Source organism: Erpetoichthys calabaricus, chromosome 8, assembly GCF_900747795.2.
Source record: "Erpetoichthys calabaricus chromosome 8, fErpCal1.3, whole genome shotgun sequence".
NCBI classification, from domain to species: Eukaryota; Metazoa; Chordata; class Cladistia; order Polypteriformes; family Polypteridae; genus Erpetoichthys; species Erpetoichthys calabaricus.
The window spans coordinates 73,806,938-73,825,898 of NC_041401.2; the positions used below are offsets into that span (position 1 = coordinate 73,806,938).

The following is an 18,961-nucleotide window of genomic DNA, read 5'->3' on the forward strand; positions in this document are numbered from 1 at the left end:
TTGTGAACTTTGTACTTTCTAGATAATTCCTTAAATGTGTTTATTTGTATGTTGTTTTTATAAGTTGCTTTGGATAAAGGAACCTGTTACAAAGGCTAATAATGGGACAGTACTCACAGATCTTTACCTTTTGGCTTTTAGTTCATTCAGTTGTTTCATTTGTGGAACACAGTGAGATTCAAAGGGCCCACCTCAACTCAAAGAGAGAAGGCCAGAGACCTGATGTCTTTTGGCCTAGGGGTACATAGAGGAGCGAATAAACAGAATTGGGTAACGACTGAGTGTAACATGTCTGAGCAATCATCAGTGATCTTGGCTGGGATGTTTATGTGCGTTCAAGTAGAAAGAGGTAATGCAAAGTGTGCATTGAGTTTTCTTTGATTTACGTAATTGTTTTGTACATGTGAAGACACTGAGATTCGCCTTTGTGAATGATTTGACTTTGTTTTCAAGTGAACCTTGTCACATTTGTCTGAAAGCTATGGTTTTCACATGCATTTTTTACATAATAGTGGGTAAGCCCTAAGCATTTATATATTTGTATAAGGTGAGGGGATGCAGTGGATCACAGAATGTTTTTTGATAGTTAATTAATATGGATGTTTTCTCCATATCAAGTGTTCTCCATTTTAGACATTGAATAATGTTCAGTATGTATCAAAAATAGTACGTTAATGGCATCCACACTAGTGGAATTGTCAAAAGCGTGTTAGGCAATCTTACAAATAATTGTGTTCAGTTTTTTATGGTACTGATGTTGTTATTTTATTTTGTGACATCGCCATGCTACCATTTTGTATTCCATTTTCCTTTCTGGGTGCTGCCATTGCTACGTTATTTTTTATGGGATTGGCCATGTTGTTGTTAACAATTATGTCTGTTGCTGGTCATGTGATTTGTTGGTATTGATGCAATCACACCACTGTTAGAAAATATGGTGATGTGATCAGAACAGCATTTAAGTTTTGGATTTGCTAAATAAAAATCAATTTTTTGTTCTCAAAAAGAATAGCCAAAAAATCATAACATGTAATCTGTCATCCTTTCCCCTTCTGTGCTCACAAAACTATTGTTTTTATTTAGAACTTTTGCACTCAATTTCTTTGGTACTTGACAGTTGCTTGTTTATTGACTATTCCTTCTGGATTTCTCTAAAACAAGACCTTAATTTCCTAGTTGATATTAATAAAGTAAATCCACTTGACTTACCTCTTTCCACTTGGACAATAACAATATACTGCACACAACAATGCATTTTTCTAATTGAACCCAAAGGATAAAGAGGCCTAAGGCTGGCACTGTGCGAGATCATCGACGCTGCTCTCCATATTCAAAAACCCTTTTTGTGTGTACACTTCTTAGATGCCTTCGTTATGTAAATATACCAGACATCCAGTATTCATTTCTTTGTGTTACTTCAATTTTGTTCTCACTAGACTGTCTTTGTTTTTCATCTCGCACCTTTTAGTCATTATTTTATATTTCACTTCTCACCTTTAAACAACATCCTCCCATTCCACTACTACACGGTGTGTATTACACCCAAGTGAACCCACACATCGACATGAATGTGACAATTTGAAGCTTAGATTCAAGGTAGACTATAGAGACAGAACTCTGTGGTCCCTGGAGAAAACCCACAAAGATCCAGAGGCTGGGAGACTGCAGTGATAATAAATTCTGAACTGTTTTAGTATGAAAAGAAAGCTTGCTGTAGAAAGTAAACAAGCTGTAATGAAAGAGACATACAGAATTTTATGTAAAGTCCAATTACTCTGTGGTGGCAGTTCTACCTTTCCAATTAATAGCGGATTTTTGGAAGTTTGCAAGATATGAAATTAAATTTTATTTAATGTGCTTCTTTCTCTTTAAGCTTGAATCTCTGGAAAACATCAGCCCAGCACTTGCCTGCTGCTTGGGGCTCTTGGTGGTGACAGACGCCCAGGAGATGTGGAGGCTGATTCTGAACAAGTGGTACAACGCCTGGCCCCAAACAAGCCAACAGGTCCTACGTCAGCTCACAGAAGAGTTTTTAGGTAGGCATTTTAGTGTTAGCCCTATGCAGCGGCTAGGAACGAAAGAAAAGAAAAATGATTGTAGTCTTAAAAGAATGGTGATCATTCTGGTTTTTGATATCTATAAGTTGTTTTATTATCCTACTATTCTGTTAACTGTTAGGATTTGAATCAGTACATGGTGTATGTAGTAAGTGTTGATTAATTAATGAACGATAAAATATGTCCCTTGGTTCTTTAACTGAAGGTAACATTATACTCCAAACAAAACTAAAACTGACCTAACTTGGAGTGCATCAGCTTTGTTCCAACTTGATTTTTCTGAGTAAATCTCTCTCCCTTTATTCCTTTTCAGCACTGATCCATTTTGAATTCAGTCATATGTATTTTCCCTGCTTTTCCAGGGTTCTTACTTCAATTACTACTCCATAACTTAACAAAAAGTTAACTGCTGTCATTCAGCAAAGTAAAAGCCTATTAAATCTTCATTCTCTTAGGGATTTTGTACTTTTGTTGTGCTTTTTAATCTACTTTTTCTGTAGAACAGTTAGATAGTATATTTTAATATTAATCATACAGTATTCTCCCCCAGTGATTACCTAATTAAAGGAAAAGAGGAAAAAATGTAGAAATCAAATAGTAAAAGAAAAGGTCAGTTACTTCTCTGCTAGAAATTAATCAGCTGTATCCAAGAAGGTCTGACAGATAAACTTAAAACACCTGTGTGCATTATCTCTAAAATATGTTATTTTTGTAGTTTTTCATTATTTTCCTTCACCATATTTACTCTTTACACCTCATTCTCAATTATCACTTTCTCTTCTTAAATGTGAATTTCTGTAGTCTTTCCTAGCGTTTGTTAATTATGCATTACAGCAGTACCAATATCAAGATTTGTGATACCAAGTTGTTACTGACTACAATCTTTGATTTTTTTTCTGTCTTTTATCTTTATTAATATATTGTATTAATTAAAAGAAATCTCACAATGAGGAGGTTATATGTCACTGAAGTTTACCACATCTTAATCCAAACAGACCACAAACCTGTCTTAGGTTGGAATTTGCCTTTGTACCTCTCTTCCTTAGGTTTACTTCCTTGATATCACTGTGTTGCATTGATGTTGTCAGTTCCATAAAGGTCAAAGGATGTTGCTAAGGAGCTAAGCTGTTTACACTGCACAACACTTTTTTTGAAAAGTCTTGCTTCCTACTGGGTATGCACAAATATAGTTTTGGTTTTACTACATCACGTAGGAACTCTGAGAAACAGACATTTATATGTTTACTGACAATAACGTATTTAGTTACGTTTATGTTTCACATAAGCTATTAAATTCAACAGAATTAAAAGTGTTTTGCTACTGATTTTCTTTTGTATTCAATGTCTGGTACATCACGTTACAGTGTCCAACAATAGTCAGCAAGCATTGACAGATTCCAGTTGCCCTGGTATCGTTTCTCCATCGTAGTCCTGGTGAATCCTTTCACTGTGTTCATCACTGACAGCACCGAGATTTGTGGGGAAGAAGTCCAAGTGTGAGTGGAGGAAATGAATCTTGAGTGACATGTTGCACTTCATTGTCTTGTATGCTTTGCGAAGTTTGTCTAGCAGCTGAATGTAGTTTGTCGCTCTGTAATTGCCCAGAAATTTGTCAACAACATCTTTGAAGGCTTTCCAGGCAATTTTTTCTGGCCCAATTAACAGATCTTCAAAGCGCTTGTCACTCATAACATGTCTGATCTGGGGGCCAACAAAAATGCCCTCTTTGATCTTGGCGTCAGTTATTCTTGGGAACATCTGTCTTAAATAACGAAAACTTTCGCCTTCCCTGTTCAGTGCTTTCACGAAATTCTTCATGAGTCCCAGTTTTATGTGAAGAGGAGGCAAAAATGTCTTTGCCGGGTCGACAAGTGATTCATGTGCCACATTTTTCTCTCCTGGAACTAACTTTTTACGGAGTGGCCAGTTCTGTCAAGAATAGTGCAACTCTTTGGCATGGCTGTCCCATTCACTGATGAAACAACAGTACTTTGTATAGCCGAGCTGCAGTCCTAGTAACAGAGCAACGACTTTAAGATCTCCACAGATATTCCAGTTGTACCTGCTATACTGGACGTGCTTCAGCAACAGTTCCATATTCTCATACGTTTCTTTCATGTGTGCTGCAAAGCCAACAGGTACTGAAGGATAAATGTTGCCATTGTGTAGCAGAACAGCTTTCAGGCTTAACATTGACGAATCAACGAAGAGACGCCACTCTTCCGGGTGGTGATCACAACCCAAGGCTGAGAATAATCCTTCAATGTCACAACAGAAACAGAGACTGTCGACTTGTGCAAAAAATTTGGTTATATCATGATATCGGCCTCGGAACACAGAAATTTTCATACCTGGTGATAGCAAACACCATTCCTGCAGTCTCAAACCCAGGAGCTCAGCTTTTGCTTTTGACAGACCCAAATCTCTGACCAAATCGTTCAATTAAGACTTGTGTTATCAGATGTGGATCGCCTGATGAGCATGGTTCAAAATCCGGGTCAATGTCACTGTCAGTACCCTGCATTGCCGTTTCTTCATCTGGTTTGTCTAAGGTCCAGTCCTCTGGTGGTTTCAGAATTGGAAGACTGTTGTCATGTTGTCAGCATCACAGTACAAACCGCATACTAGCTTAGCAGACCCTGCCTCACATTGCATTCAGGACTTTAGTAATTTTAATCCTGTAACAGAGCAGGAAGTCTTAACTTTAATTTCTAAAATGAAACCCACTACTTGTTCCCTAGATCCAGTGCCAACAAAACTAGTAAAATGCAATGGATGTTCTTGCAACACTTGGGAAGGTGAGGATAAGTTATATCCGGTCTGCTTAAAGCCTTGCAACACTTTGAGCTACATTTTTTGTATGAAAATGTGCTATATAAATAAATGTTGTTGTTGTTGTATTCTAAACATTATCAGTAGTTCATTATTGCAGGGCACAGTACCTGATGCACTAAAAGTGTCAGTCATTAAACTATTACTTAAAAAGTCAGACCTAAACCCACACATACTAAATAATTATAGGCCTATTTCAAATTTACCTTTTCTCTCTAAAATATTAGAAAAAGTAGTCGCCAATCAGCTTCAGTAACACCTTACGCATTACAATTTATTTGAGAAATTCCAGTCTGGTTTCCACACTGGTCATAGTACAGAAACGGCACTAAAGCGGGTTGTTAATGACATTCTGATATCCTCTGATGAAGGAAACTTCATTGTAATTATGTTGTTAGACTTAAGTGCAGCATTTGACACCATTGACCATTCTATTTTACTGCACAGGCTAGAAAATGATGTTGGGTTTACAGGCACCGTGCTTGGTTGGTTTAGTTCTTATTTATCAAATCGATTCCAATATGTACAGAAATGTGCTGACAGTACTCCATCATTATACACAGAAGTGAGATATTGTGTCCCGCAGGGCTCAGTACTGGGACCTTTACTGTTTTCGCTTTACATGCTTCCACTGGGATCTCTCATTAGGAAACATAATGTTAATTTTCACTCGTATACAGATGACACCCAGTTATACCTGTCATTTAGATCAAATGAAGTTTTTCCGATGTTGTCTTTAATTAGTTGTGTTAGTGAATTAAAGGAGTGAATGGATGAGAACTACTTGTCTTTAAACACAGATAAAACAGAGATGTTAATTGTTGGAGGGAATGGCACTAATCACAACAATATTTTGTCATCATTTAACTCAGTTTGAATCACCATTAATTTTACTGAATCAGCCCGCAATCTAGGAGTTATCTCTGACTCTAGCATGTCATTTAAAGTGCATATTACAAAGTTGTCCAAATCATGTTTCTTAAAAATGTTGGGAAATTAAGGCACTTTCTAAATAAACACGATTCTGAGAAATTAATTTATGCATTTATTTCTAGTAGGATTGACTACTGTAATGCGGTGTTCACTGGACATTAATACTATTCTTTATATAGCCTCCAGTTAATCCAAAATGCTACTGCAAGAATTATTACAAGAACAAGTAAGTACGAACACATAACTCCAGTTCTTAAATCCTTACACTGGCTCCCGGTTAAGTTTAGGGCAGATTTCAAAGTCCTCCTTTTAACATATAAAGCATTAAATGGCCAAGGTCCGGCTTACTTGTCTGAACTTATCATGACTTACAAACCAGAGCGCACATTGAGATCTCAAGATACCGGTCTGCTTATGATTCCAAGGATTAATAAAATAACAGTGGGAGGTTAAACTTTTAGTTACAGGGCTCCTGTTTTGTCTTGGTAGAGTAATATATATTGCTCTACTTTCCCCTATTGTATTATTAATATGTAGCCTTAGAATGCCTAATCTCACAGACTTACTACTGTTTATAAGATACTATTGTATATAATTTATCCTCACCTTCCCTTCTATATCTATAACATTAGGTAATTAGATGTAGTAAAAAGACAAGCAGAAGCTAAGTTACAGTTTAAACAATGTATTAGTATTTTTGGTAATATTCATAAATAATAACAAAATGCAAAGTACATTTGAATATTGGCAACCATACAACCTGATTAAATGGTGATATGTAGTTCAGGCGGCACAGACTTGTAGTTACTTAAATGTCTCTAGTTAAGGCATCATTGTTGCTCAGCTTTCAGCCACATGTCTGTTCAAAATGGCTGCTGAGCTGTTCTCTTCATTGTGTGGTCTTCATCATCAGGTTAGCAAGAGAGATGCTTCTTTCAGATGTTGGTTAGTAAGAGAGAGATACTGAGGTTAAACACATACATTTATAGATGTTCTGTCCAACCCCGAGAGCCAATAGGACATCATGGTACTTAAAGGCCTCTGAGACAAGCCAATTCCAAACAGCCATACCTCAGACCAATGGGGGAAATAGAACATCTTAACACCTGCCCCCAAACCATATGTTAAAGTACACCTTAGCCCATTTGCGGGGGTAGAAATGACTTTAGCAAGGAAACACTTGCCAAACTGGCTTAAAACACACATCCCCCAAATCCTGCCGTAAAATTCAAACAGACCCATTCCTGGGGGGCGGGGAGGTAAACACTAAATTACATTGCTTTGTCTAAATTACAAATAAAGATATACAGTACAAAATATTCATCAAGGTATATGTAAAATCTCACATCACAACAGCCCCTAAACTGTGGAATGGTCTGCCTGCTACTATAAGAGATGCCCCATCGGTCTCAGCTTTTAAATCCCGGCTGAAGACTCACTACTTCAGTTTAGCATATCCTGACTAGAGCTGCTGATTAACTGTACAGACTGCATCTCTGTTGTTAGTCATTAGCACTAAAACATAAGTAACATGATAGCTATAATTTGTTACTAACCCTCACCTATTCTGTTTCTATTCTTGGTACTCAAACGTGGCACTTGGTGCCACGGCCCACCTGCCAATTTGTTTTGCCTGCCTAACGTAAAGTCATCCCTGATGGAGGATCGCAGGAATTGTGGGGTAGAGGGGTTCTTTCATCGGGTTGGCTGGCCAAGCAATGTTTCAACTGTGGAATGGCCAAATGGGTGAGGCAGCTTGATGGATGAGGTCTCCAGGACTCTAAACAAATCCAAATCATATTATGTGATATCATCTACTGTTAAATTCTGGACCGTACTTGTAAAATTTTTATTTTTATACTGTATTGAGGATTTGTTCTGTCCTGTGTATTGTATTATATTGACCCCCTTCTTTTTGACACCCACTGCACGTCCAACCTACCTGGAAAGGGGTCTCTTTTTGAACTGCCTTTCCCAAGGTTTCTTCCATTTTTTCCCCTACAAGGGTTTTTTTGGGAGTTTTTCCTTGTCTTCTTAGAGAGTCAAGGCTGGGGGGCTGTCAAGAGGCAGGGCCTGTTAAAGCCCATTGCGGCACTTCTTGTGTGATTTTGGGCTATACAAAAATAAATTGTATTGTATTGTATGTGGCATGGGTCACATTGCTGAAGGGAGATTAGGATATTCAGTAGACTTCTTGTTTTTGGCAGAGAAATCAGACACGTTAGTCAAACAGAAGTAACAGTCCGTCACATGGCCTTTCTGTTCTCGCCATATCATTGGAACAGCAAACAGCATTGTCTTTCGAGTGCCTCTGAGCCAGGCTCTATGACTGACAGCACATATCGCACAACAAATGTGAGGTGCCCATTCCTTGTCTTGATCACCAGTTTTGCAGCCGAAATACAGATGATAAGCTTTCTTCACAAGAGCAGTCATCCAACGTCTCCGACGCGCAAGTGTATATTCGCCACAAATATAGCAGAATGTATTGCGGCTGTTACAACATTGACGAGACATATTGGCCAACACCAAAACATCTATAGCATCAAGCTTACTTACTGTTATATTGCTACAGATACCATACTTTACTATACTGATACTATACATACACACTGACTATCTATATTAACCATATGAGCATGATCGGTGTATGCAAGCCACATATATAGCATGCTGAGACAGCGTCAAGCTCGTTCAAATCTGCCCAGACATGCCCAGGATGTCAACTTCCACAGAACAGCTTCCAACCTGGCCTGATTCCATGCCTGGACATGCCCAGGCTGCACAAACCATTGTTGATAAGTCACTTACAGGAATGAAAATGTTTGGATACAAATATAAGGAAAGATCATGACAAAATTGAAACGGTACGTGATAGGTAAATGTTGATGTGATATTCATGATCAGCACCCAAAAATCTATAAGAAACACCCAACAGTGTTCAAGAAGTTAAAAAACTTTGTTGTGCAGTGTTATTAATGACTAACTACAATACTTAAAATTAAGAGCGTATACATGTTACTGATGTGTTAAAAACAACCCCGTAACTTTGCTCTTAGGATGTAGAATGTAATTAAAAATTATAGTATGCTTTTGAAAACAAAAATCTGTGAATTTGATGTTTGTGGAAGGCATTTAGTGGCTTTGACACTGGCCTTTGAATCATAAGACTGCCGATTCAGACTCTGCCCTTAACTCTCCATTTTGAAACTGAGAAAGGCACTTTGCCTGCTTGTAGTCCAACTGTAAAATTCGTCTGAACAACAGTATTGTGGAGTGGTATTTGTCAAGTGATGGGAAGATACTTAGGTAGATGAGCGAAATATAAAATGCAGTTTTTAAACAAATATAATCAATCTACCTTGGTAAGTCTCAGTTTTCCCACAACCCTAAAACTGGATTAAGTGGGGGAAGAATATTAATGGAAAGAGTTCAATACCTAACAAAACATTAATTTTATGAACTACCCCAAACCAACCCTAACCTTAACGTTATTGGTTTTTTTCTTACATGGTAGACTTTTTCAAAATGGAGAAAGAAGGATTTTATTTGCTTGAGTATGTGATGGTCATTAAATGTTTACTTTAAATTAACAGCATCTTAGCAAGCATATCTAAAGGCAGTTGAAGATCTTGATGCTAATAATGTACTTGAATATTGTTAATCACACATTAAACTGGTGATGTTAAACTCCCTAAACTATCATGTAGGCTCAGGACATAACTTAATTATTTTACTCTTATAAGACTCTTGAACACTAAAAATTTCCATTCAAATGGGTAAAAAGGAACTGATCAGGGGCATGTACATGTACTGGGCAATGCTGCTCATTCTATTTATTTGTTTGAGTGGCCTTGGAGAATGTCTACTGACTAATAACTGTACTCTACATTTAGATAGTTTAGCTACATAAATTAGCTGCAATTTTTCAATTTATTTATTTGCATTTAATTTAAATCCAAATAATATTTGGAAAGAACAGGGCAGCTGTAGACATTCAGGAAGAGCACAGAAGGATGGAAAGCTTGAGCAGTCACAAGTTTCTTTATGAACAGATGTGTCTTCAACAGAAGGCTTAACATCATTTAGCACAGTCTGACAGAAGAACACAGTTTATGGGCATCTAAATGAAGAGTTTTAAGGTCAGCCAAAGAGCCCAGAATTAATGCACAGTGAGCAAGGCCTATGCATTGATTGTCAGTGGACAGTTAAAAAAAAAGAATTAAAGACATCTCAAAACATGGACATTTGACACCAGTGGGGGCATATTATCCTTCAGAAAGGACTTGAAATAACTTACTATAACAGTCCATAATGTGTCCTATGTATACTTATGTGGGCCTGTTAAACAGAAACAAAGTAAGAGGAGGTACCCTGTAAATTAATACCAGATCTTAGAATATGGCTAAAATAATAATGAATGGTAAATGATGGCTATGAAATGAAGAATGGTGACTTCAAAAGGACATACAATGCTTTAATCACTGAATACTACTAAATTAGATCAGTGAAAAGAAAAGCTGTATATAAATAAAATATGCTTGTAGGTAAAGGAAACATGAGGGTTATATGACAATAAATTTGAAATGTAAAATTGTAAGCGGTTATTAACACTATGCTACATGTGACATGTGAAAACAGACAGGTCTAAAGACTGTGTGTAATTTTACTGTGGATATAGTAAAAGAAAATAACTATACATTATATTAGAAACATCCCTCAGATGAGATGTACAAATGAGACCCTGACTCTCTGTGGTCATAAAAGATTCCTGGGCATCCTTCATAAAGAATACGGTGTATTGAGATGTCCTGGAAAAACTGTCCACTACAGCCTAATTATTCTGGCCTCCTAATCTTCCCCACCCTCTGATTGGCTAACAATCTCTCACCCCTTCACCACCCTACAGCTACTGTGTGGTGAGTGTATTGGCACAAAATGTCTGCCATCACATCTTCCATGTGGGTGCCATACAGTACATTAGTGGTGGCTGAAGTGGCTTCATACACCCTGTTCTCACTACTTTGACTAGTGAGAAATGCACTATACAAATAGTAATAATAATAATAATTATTCCAACCCCAGATTACCACCATTCTTTGCATAAGGAAGTGCTTCCTGGCTACAGTCCTAAATTCATTTCCCTTAATTTCCTCTGGTGTCCTGCGGTAATGTTGAAAGAATTCTGCTGGATCTGGTTTTATCAATGCCTTTGAGGATTTTGAATCCCTGCATTAAGTCTACATGTAGTTTCCTTCTGTTTGAGACTAAACAGGTCTAATTCTGTGAGTCTGGCAGAGTAGGACATGTCCTTAAGTCCTGGGATAAACTTTGAATGGCTTCAAGTGCTGCTATGTCTTTCTTGTAGCCTGGGGCCTCATACATAACAGCATGCATAGAATTCACACTAAAACATGGCGTATGGACAAAAGCAGAAATGTTCGTACGCACAAAGAAATCCAGATGCATATATCTGTGCATTCGCCATCTTCCATGTTCTTTTGCTCCATAAATCCCGGTCAACATGAAAAGTAATGCACGTGCACGCGCCTGCTGCTACTCCCAAACTCCTCCCAGAATTATGCCTCTTTGAATATGCGAATCAATATAAATAGCCCTTAAGCTCAGCGCTCTGTGAAAAAGCAATGGCAAAAGCACGGTGGGAAACAGAAGAATTTCAGCGAATACCAAGTGGAGGCAAGGAAAAATGCACAATTTGTTGGTTTAAACAGTGGTATAAACAACAAAAGGAAGCTGATTGAGTGACATAGAGTGCTCAAGTTCACAAAGTCACACAGTGCCCGAAATAAAAAAGAAGTTGTCAGATATCAAAGTCGCTATGAAAAGGCGAGTTGTAGCCCACCATCTGAGTGTCATATGAAAGCTTATTAGGGTATAGAAAAAAGAAAAAAAATAGGGACACAGTGGGAAAAAAGCTCAAAATGTCAACTTTAATCTCGAAATTTCCACTTTAATCACGTCGTTTATTTTGTCATTAAAGTAGGACATCATAAACTTCATCTTAAAATCATTTAATATACTAGTTTCTCAAATCCCATCGTAACTAAAGTAACACGTTAAATGCTTTGTTTTGAATTTGTTCTTCTATGTGCTCTATGTGTGTGAATCACTATGTGCTTCTTAAACGGGCTTTCTCTTCCTCTGACTACTACCTGTTGGGATGGGAGTTTACAGCAGTTGTGTCACAGCCCACTTAATCGCCAAAGCCGCATGTTCCACCGCCACATACTGAGTCTCCCGATCCAACAGTTTCCGGCTGAGGAACAACACGGGGTGTTAAGCACCGTCAATGCATTGGCTCAACACGGCACCCAGTCCTGTGTCTGATGCATCGGTCTGAAGGATAAAAGGACAAGAAAAGTTAGGTGATTTCAAAACAGGTGCTGACGTAAGGGCCAACTCAGGTCACAAAAAGCAGCTTCAGTAGTCTCATCCCATACCACTTTAAGAGGAGCCTTTTTCTTTGTTAAATTCGTAAGAGGCGTAGCCCTCTCAGAAAACCGAGGTACAAAACGACGGTAGTAACTCGCCAACCCCAAGAAAGCTTGCATTTGCCTCTTTGTAATCGGACAGGGCCATTTAACAATGGCATCAATTTTGGAACACTGTGGTTGCACGGCCCCACCACCAACTAGATAGCCTAAATATTTGGCTTCGTTCAAGCCAAAGAAACATTTCTTTGGGTTGATCCGAAGCTCAGCTTGAGCCAGCATGGTAAGCACAGCCAACACATGCTTTACATGATCCTTCCAAGTGCCGGAATAAATGACGATGTCATCCAAGTAGGCGGCACTGTAGGAATTGTGGGGACATAACAGTGTGTCCACCAGACGCTGAAAAGTTGCAGGTGCCCCGTGCAAACCAAATGGAAGGACCTTGTAATGCCAGTGTCCACTAGGTGTACTAAAGGCGTTTTTTTCTTTTGCGAAAGATGTTAAGGGAATTTGCTAGTACCCTTTCGTCATGTCAAGTGTAGTCAAAAACTGAGCGTTTCCCAGCTTCTCGATAAGATCATCCACTCTAGGCATAGGATATGCATCAAACTTAGAAACCTGATTGAGTCGTCGGAAGTCATTACAGAACCTCCAGGATCCATCAGGTTTGGGAATTAAGACGATTGGACTAGACCATGGGCTATAGCTTTCCTCAATAATGTCCATCTCTTTTAGGCATTTGCCTAATTTCCAATTCAACTTCATTTTTCTTTGGTTCAGGAAGTCTATACAGGCGTTCTCAGACAACCACCTCTGGATCAGTAACAATGTCATGTTCAATCAGCGCAGTGCGACCAGGTTGCTCGCTGACTACTTCCGGTATGGACAAGATAGCAGATTCCAGATCTTGTCGTTGTTGCCAATACAAATTCGAACAGAAGTTAAGGGGTTGATATGCAACAAAAAGTGAGCATGGCTGACCGGAGGGAGGCTCCGCCTCTCTATCCTTCCACGGTTTCAGCAAATTAACATGGTACATGCGCTCGCTTGGTCGACAATTAGGTTGTTTAACTAAATAATCGACAAGCCCTTTTCGTTCCTTAATTTCATATGGCCCTTGCCAATGTGCCAATAATTTTGAATGGGAAGTAGGTACGAGCACCATAACACGATCCCCCGGGTGAAATTCCCAAAGGGTGGTGTTTCGATTATAATATCGTGACTGAGCTGCTTGAGCTTTTTCCATATGTTCTTTAAGTACGGGCCGGATCTTATTTAATCTGTCGTGTAATTGCGCGATGTATTTCAAAATATTAGAGGTTGGTAGGACCTCTTTTACCATATACTGAGGTTGTCTTCCATAAAGTAGTTCAAATGGAGAAAACCCTGTTGAGGTCTGTGGGACTTCCAAATATGCAAAGAGTACGAGGGGAAGCAGCTGGTCCCAGTTCCGTCCATCCTCGCTAACTACCTTACGTAACATCTGTTTAAGAGTTTGATTAAATCTCTCTACCAAGCCATCCATCTGGGGGTGATAGACCGATGTTTTCAGATGTGAAATGCGCATTAACCTAGCAACTTCCCTGAAAGTCTCCGACGTGAAAGGAATTCCTTGGTCTGTTAATACCTCTTTGGGAATCCCAACACGCGCGAATATCCCTACTAGTTCCCGTGCGATTATTTTAGAAGTTGCCAAGCACAAAGGAACAGCTTCTGGAAATCGCTTGGCATAATCTACCATAACTAATATATATTTATGACCTCGTAGTGAAGGCTCAATGGGTCCTACGAAGTCAATTCCGACTCTTTCAAAAGGAATATCAATTAAGGGAAGAGGAATAAGAGGAGCTCGGTCCCTCCTGGGAATCTGACGAATCTGACATTCTGGACACGAAGTACAGAAACGTCTGACCTCCTCATTTATTCCCGGCCAATAGACTCTGAACTTAATACGTTCTAATATTTTATCGGTCCCCAAATGGGCTCCGAGTAAATGAGCATGAGCTCATTCACATACGTAACAACGATACGAGTGGGGAATTAACAATAATGTACTAATCTCCCCATCATGTTCAGCCACGCAATATAACAGATCATTTTTTTATAACAAAGTAGGGAATTCATGGTAAGGGATTTACAGACAACTGTCCATTTACTGAAACTACTGCATTTCTGGCAAACTTTAAGGAATCATCATTCCATTGCTCCCGTTTAAATGATGAAGGTGTAATTTTAAATTGTGAAACTAAACCACTAATGGGATCATGAGCTATCTCAAGGGGAGGAGTTTCAGTCGAATCAGGTCATACGGGAGGTGGGTTGCCTCTTGTAGTGCCTGAAGGACCTTCATCTCCGTCTGCTATGCTATCTATCTGGGAATTGTGGGAGCGAATACACAGTATGAAGGCAGTCGGATTAGCTTCATTACCATCCATTACCAAGCCCTCTTTTATAGTAGGAGCAGAAGAGTTTATACCGCTTTTATTATGAGACCAATCTCGCCCAAGTATAACCGGAAATGGTGGGTCCGCCATTACTGCCACTACAGTAGTTTTCATGACATTATCCACCGTAATTATACAAGAGGCTGCTCTATAATATCGGGTGTCTCCATGTATACATTTTAAACTGATCTTATGATTTACCCACTGTCGCGGTAAAACATAATGGCGAGCAACAATGGATATGTTACTCCCGGAATCAAACATCGCTGTGACTTTATAACCATTAAGAATTACTGCTCCTGTATACGGAAAAGACAAAGGGGTGACAATAGCACAATACCTCTCTCCCTTTCCTAATGAACAATCCACCGGCTCCGGAGATGGGCATGCAGTAAATAAATGACCCAACCCTCCACACTTGAAACAGCGTGGAGGATTGCTTGGTCTTTCTTTCTTCCTTGTGGAGACTTCGGGATTAGATCGGGGGTCTCTGTATAAGGTACACGAACCTGTCGGGTTGAACGCGAGAACTTTTCTGAGCCCTTCGATTTACAGGCCACCCAATGACGCTCCACCACCTCAACAAGGTTATCCATGGAGGTAACCTCCTGTTTTCGGACCTGCTGGGCGAGTTTTTCAGGCAGAGCATTTATAAAGGTCTCGATCGTTAATAACGCGACCATACGCTGGGCACTATTAACATCTGGCCTTAGCCAGCAGCCCACTTTGCCCCACACCTCGTACACTTGTGTACGTATGGTTCGCTCGGGGTCAAACCTCCATGCTCGCCACTCTCTCGCCTGCTGTGCCGCTGATACACCATAGCGTTAGAATATTTCCTTCTTTAGGAGCTCGTAATCGGCAGCCTGCCCCTCAGAAAGCTCATAATAAGCCCCCTTCAGATAGGGTGCCAGAATGTAGGCCCATTCCATCTGCGGCCATTCATTGCGTTTAGCGTTGCGTTCGAATACCAGAAAGTACGTTTCGATATCATCATCTTCTGTTAAATATGTTAATAAAGGTGGTACAGACCGCGATGTCTCCGCTCTAGTTGCTGCTGCTGCTCGAGCTTCCGATTCAGCCAACCGGGTCCTCGTGTCTCCTAATTGAATTTTAACTTGCTGTAATTCGGTCATATGGTTTGTACTGTGATGCTGAGATCTGGGATCTTATGTTTTTAATTTTCTCATTGAAGAAGTTCATAAAGTCTGTACTGCTGATATCTGTTGGTATTTTGCACTGTAGATCTGAATTCCCATTTGTTAGTTTAGCAACTGTTCTGAACAGTATCCGTGGATTTTTATTACTGCAATCGATTATTGTAGAATAGTATTCTGAGCCAGCTTTAAAGAGAGCTTTTTTTATATTTTTTTTTATTATTATTATTATGCTCAAACTACATAAAGCACTAGTGTGACTGCACCTGGGGCTCTGTGTGCAGTTCTAGTCACCCCACTACCAGAAAGACATAGCAGTACATATATCCCTGGACTTAAGGACATGTCCTACTCTGGCAGACTCAGAGAATTGAACCTCTTTAGTCTTGAGTAGAGGAGATTGTATGGAGGCCTAATCCAGGTCTTCAGAATTCTTAAAGGCATTGATGGAGTAGGTCTTGCAGGACTCTTTCAACTAAATAGTGGATCATGTGCTTGAGGACACCAGTGGAAATTAAGGGCAAGTGCATTAAGGACTAAAGCACTTCTTTATGGAAAGAATTGTAAGAATCTGGAACAAACAACCAAGCCATGTAATAGAAACAGGAGCCTTGACAACTTTTAAGAAGTATCTGGATGAGATATCGGAACAGGTTAGCCATTAGCTAAATAAACGAGCTTGATGGACTGAAAGGTCTCCTCCTGTATGTCAAATTTGTTATGTTCTTATGTTCAAATTCATAGCAGCCTGATAGTGAAATGCCCCATAATCACAACTTGTATGTTGAGTCCAGCTTTACCTCACACCTCTAATGCACATCTTAATTCGCTAGTACCATCATTCTCTGCATACTTTGAAATGCTATAGTTATTAACTACATTATTCTAGAATATTACTGTCTTCTATAAAAGCTATAGTTAGAAACTAAGCAAATAATAAAGCTGGAGATTGTGTTGGAGATGGAAACTTTTTTTTTTTATAAGTCCACAACCCTGGTTTTTATCACCATTTTCTGTTCTTAAGTCCCACTTAATTCTTGTCTGTTTTAACTATATTCACAAAAGTATTAGACAGTCTTTAAACCTGTGTGTTTTCACTTGTCACATATAGTATAGTGTTAACAACCATCTGCAATTTTATATTTCAAGTTTATTGTCATATAGCCCTTTTGATTCCTTTACCTACAAGCGTACTTTATTTGTCCACAACTTTTGTTTGCACTAATCTAATTTAGTAGTATTCAGTGATTAAAGCATTTCATGTCGTTTTGAAGTCACCATTCTTCATTTCATCGCCATCATTTACCATTGTGGACCACCAGGCCAGCACCGCCGCCTCAACCCAACACAGACAATCGTGGAACACAAGTTCAAGGCACACACGTGTTTTTTATCTTCTTTTTTACCTCATGGGAAACACCTTCCCCCATTTCCCACAAGTACAGCACAGTCTCACAAGCACAATGCACCAACACAATACTCTTCCTTCTCTTGCTCTGTTTCTTTCTCCTCCACTCCTCTGGTTGAGCTTTGTCTTCCTCCTCCCAATTCCGGCTCCTCGAGTAGTGGGTGCTAGCTCCTTTTATACTGCACCAAAAGTGCTCCAAGTACTTGATGACCTAGCTTCCGGCTGCACTTTTGGGTGTGGTGGAAGAACTGCCCAAAAGGTCTCCGGAGATCCTGCCGAAGCTCCCCCTGGTGGTGCCCATGGATCCCAACAGGGTTGCACCAAACTCCAACTCCCATGAAGCCCTGTGGGAGTCTGAGGCACTGCTGGAACCCAGTGGGGCTGCCATCTAGTGTCCTGGGGGAGATAACGCTCTGGCCATGCTTGCTCTCTCAGCGTGGAGGCGTCCTGTTCAGGCAAGGGCCTCAGCCGCACACTACAGCATTCATTATTATTTTAGTCATATTTTCACATCTGACATTAATTCACAGGGTATCTCCTTTTGCTTTGGTTCTGTTTAACAGGCCCACATAAGGATACATACTACACCTTCTGGACTGTTAAAGTAACTCCTTTCAAGTCCTTTATGAAGGGTGGTGTGACCCACTGGTGTCCATTATGTTTTGAGATTTCTTTTATTCTTTTTTTTTTAACTATCCACTGACAGTTAACTTTTTGGTCTTGCTTATTGTGCATTAATTCTGGGCAGCTTTTCCTGACTCCAAAAGTCTTCTATTAGATGCTCCCAAGCCATATTCTTCTGTTAAATGATGTTCAGCCTTCTGTTGAAGATGCATCTGTTAGCAAAGAGGCTTGTGACTGCTTAGGCTTTCCATCCTTCTGTGCTAATGAATATCTATGGATGCCCTGTACTTTTCAATCATCAACCAACTGTGTTGTCTTTTTATTTTTTTGGATTGAAAATTTTCATCTTGCCTTGGAGCTAACAGTAAAGCTGTTTTTCATTCACAACTTTTATTGTTTTACTTTTGGATCGGACAATGACATTTGCTAAACAGTCAGTAAGAATAATAAATGAGTGAATGTAATGGATGGATGATTAAGAGTTTGTATATATATGGTTGACTGGTATAATAAGACTCAGTCACAAGCATAAAGGTTTGGGGAATATAAATCCAGTACACTTGAAGAAATGCAAAAATAAGAAAAACGTCTTCACAGACATAAGTTCAAAGAGGGACTGAGGTGAGATGAAATGGTGGAGGATTTATATAATGGGAACAGGAAGAGGTGAGCTCTTGATTGAACAGGAACCGGAAGTGATGTCATCATTAGGCGGGATCTTGGGAGGTGGAAGTGATGTCTTTAGGAGGTGGGTTCTGATGAGGGTCTGCAGAGGGAGAAAAGCAGAAAGTGTTACTGTACAGCGCCAAATGTATTTATTTTTGAGCCGTAAACTGTCTCCCATGCGCATGTGTGTGACACTGGTTATCTCCATGTCATTCCTTGGAAGGAAACTACATACACCATATTGCCAAGGTGAGGAATAAATTGTCAGTGGCCCAATTTCTTGCAGCATTGCTGCAGGCCAGCATGGTTCCGGAGATATATACATATGTGGCACTTTTGCAAAATCATGCCTTAGGGCCCTGGGAACTTTGGATATTGGTGTGGA

The 18,961-nt window shown here is 39.5% G+C and overlaps 1 protein-coding gene across 1 annotated transcript in view; it reads left to right on the forward strand.

Moving 5' to 3' along the window:
- LOC127529008 (dynein axonemal heavy chain 9-like) overlaps window positions 1-18,961 on the forward strand; it is a 39,075-nt gene that overhangs the window by 16,284 nt on the left and 3,830 nt on the right. The window contains exon 7 of the mRNA XM_051931239.1: window positions 1,874-2,036. Within this exon, the coding sequence (XP_051787199.1) occupies window positions 1,874-2,036 (163 nt within the window). The remainder of the gene's footprint in view (window positions 1-1,873; window positions 2,037-18,961) is intronic.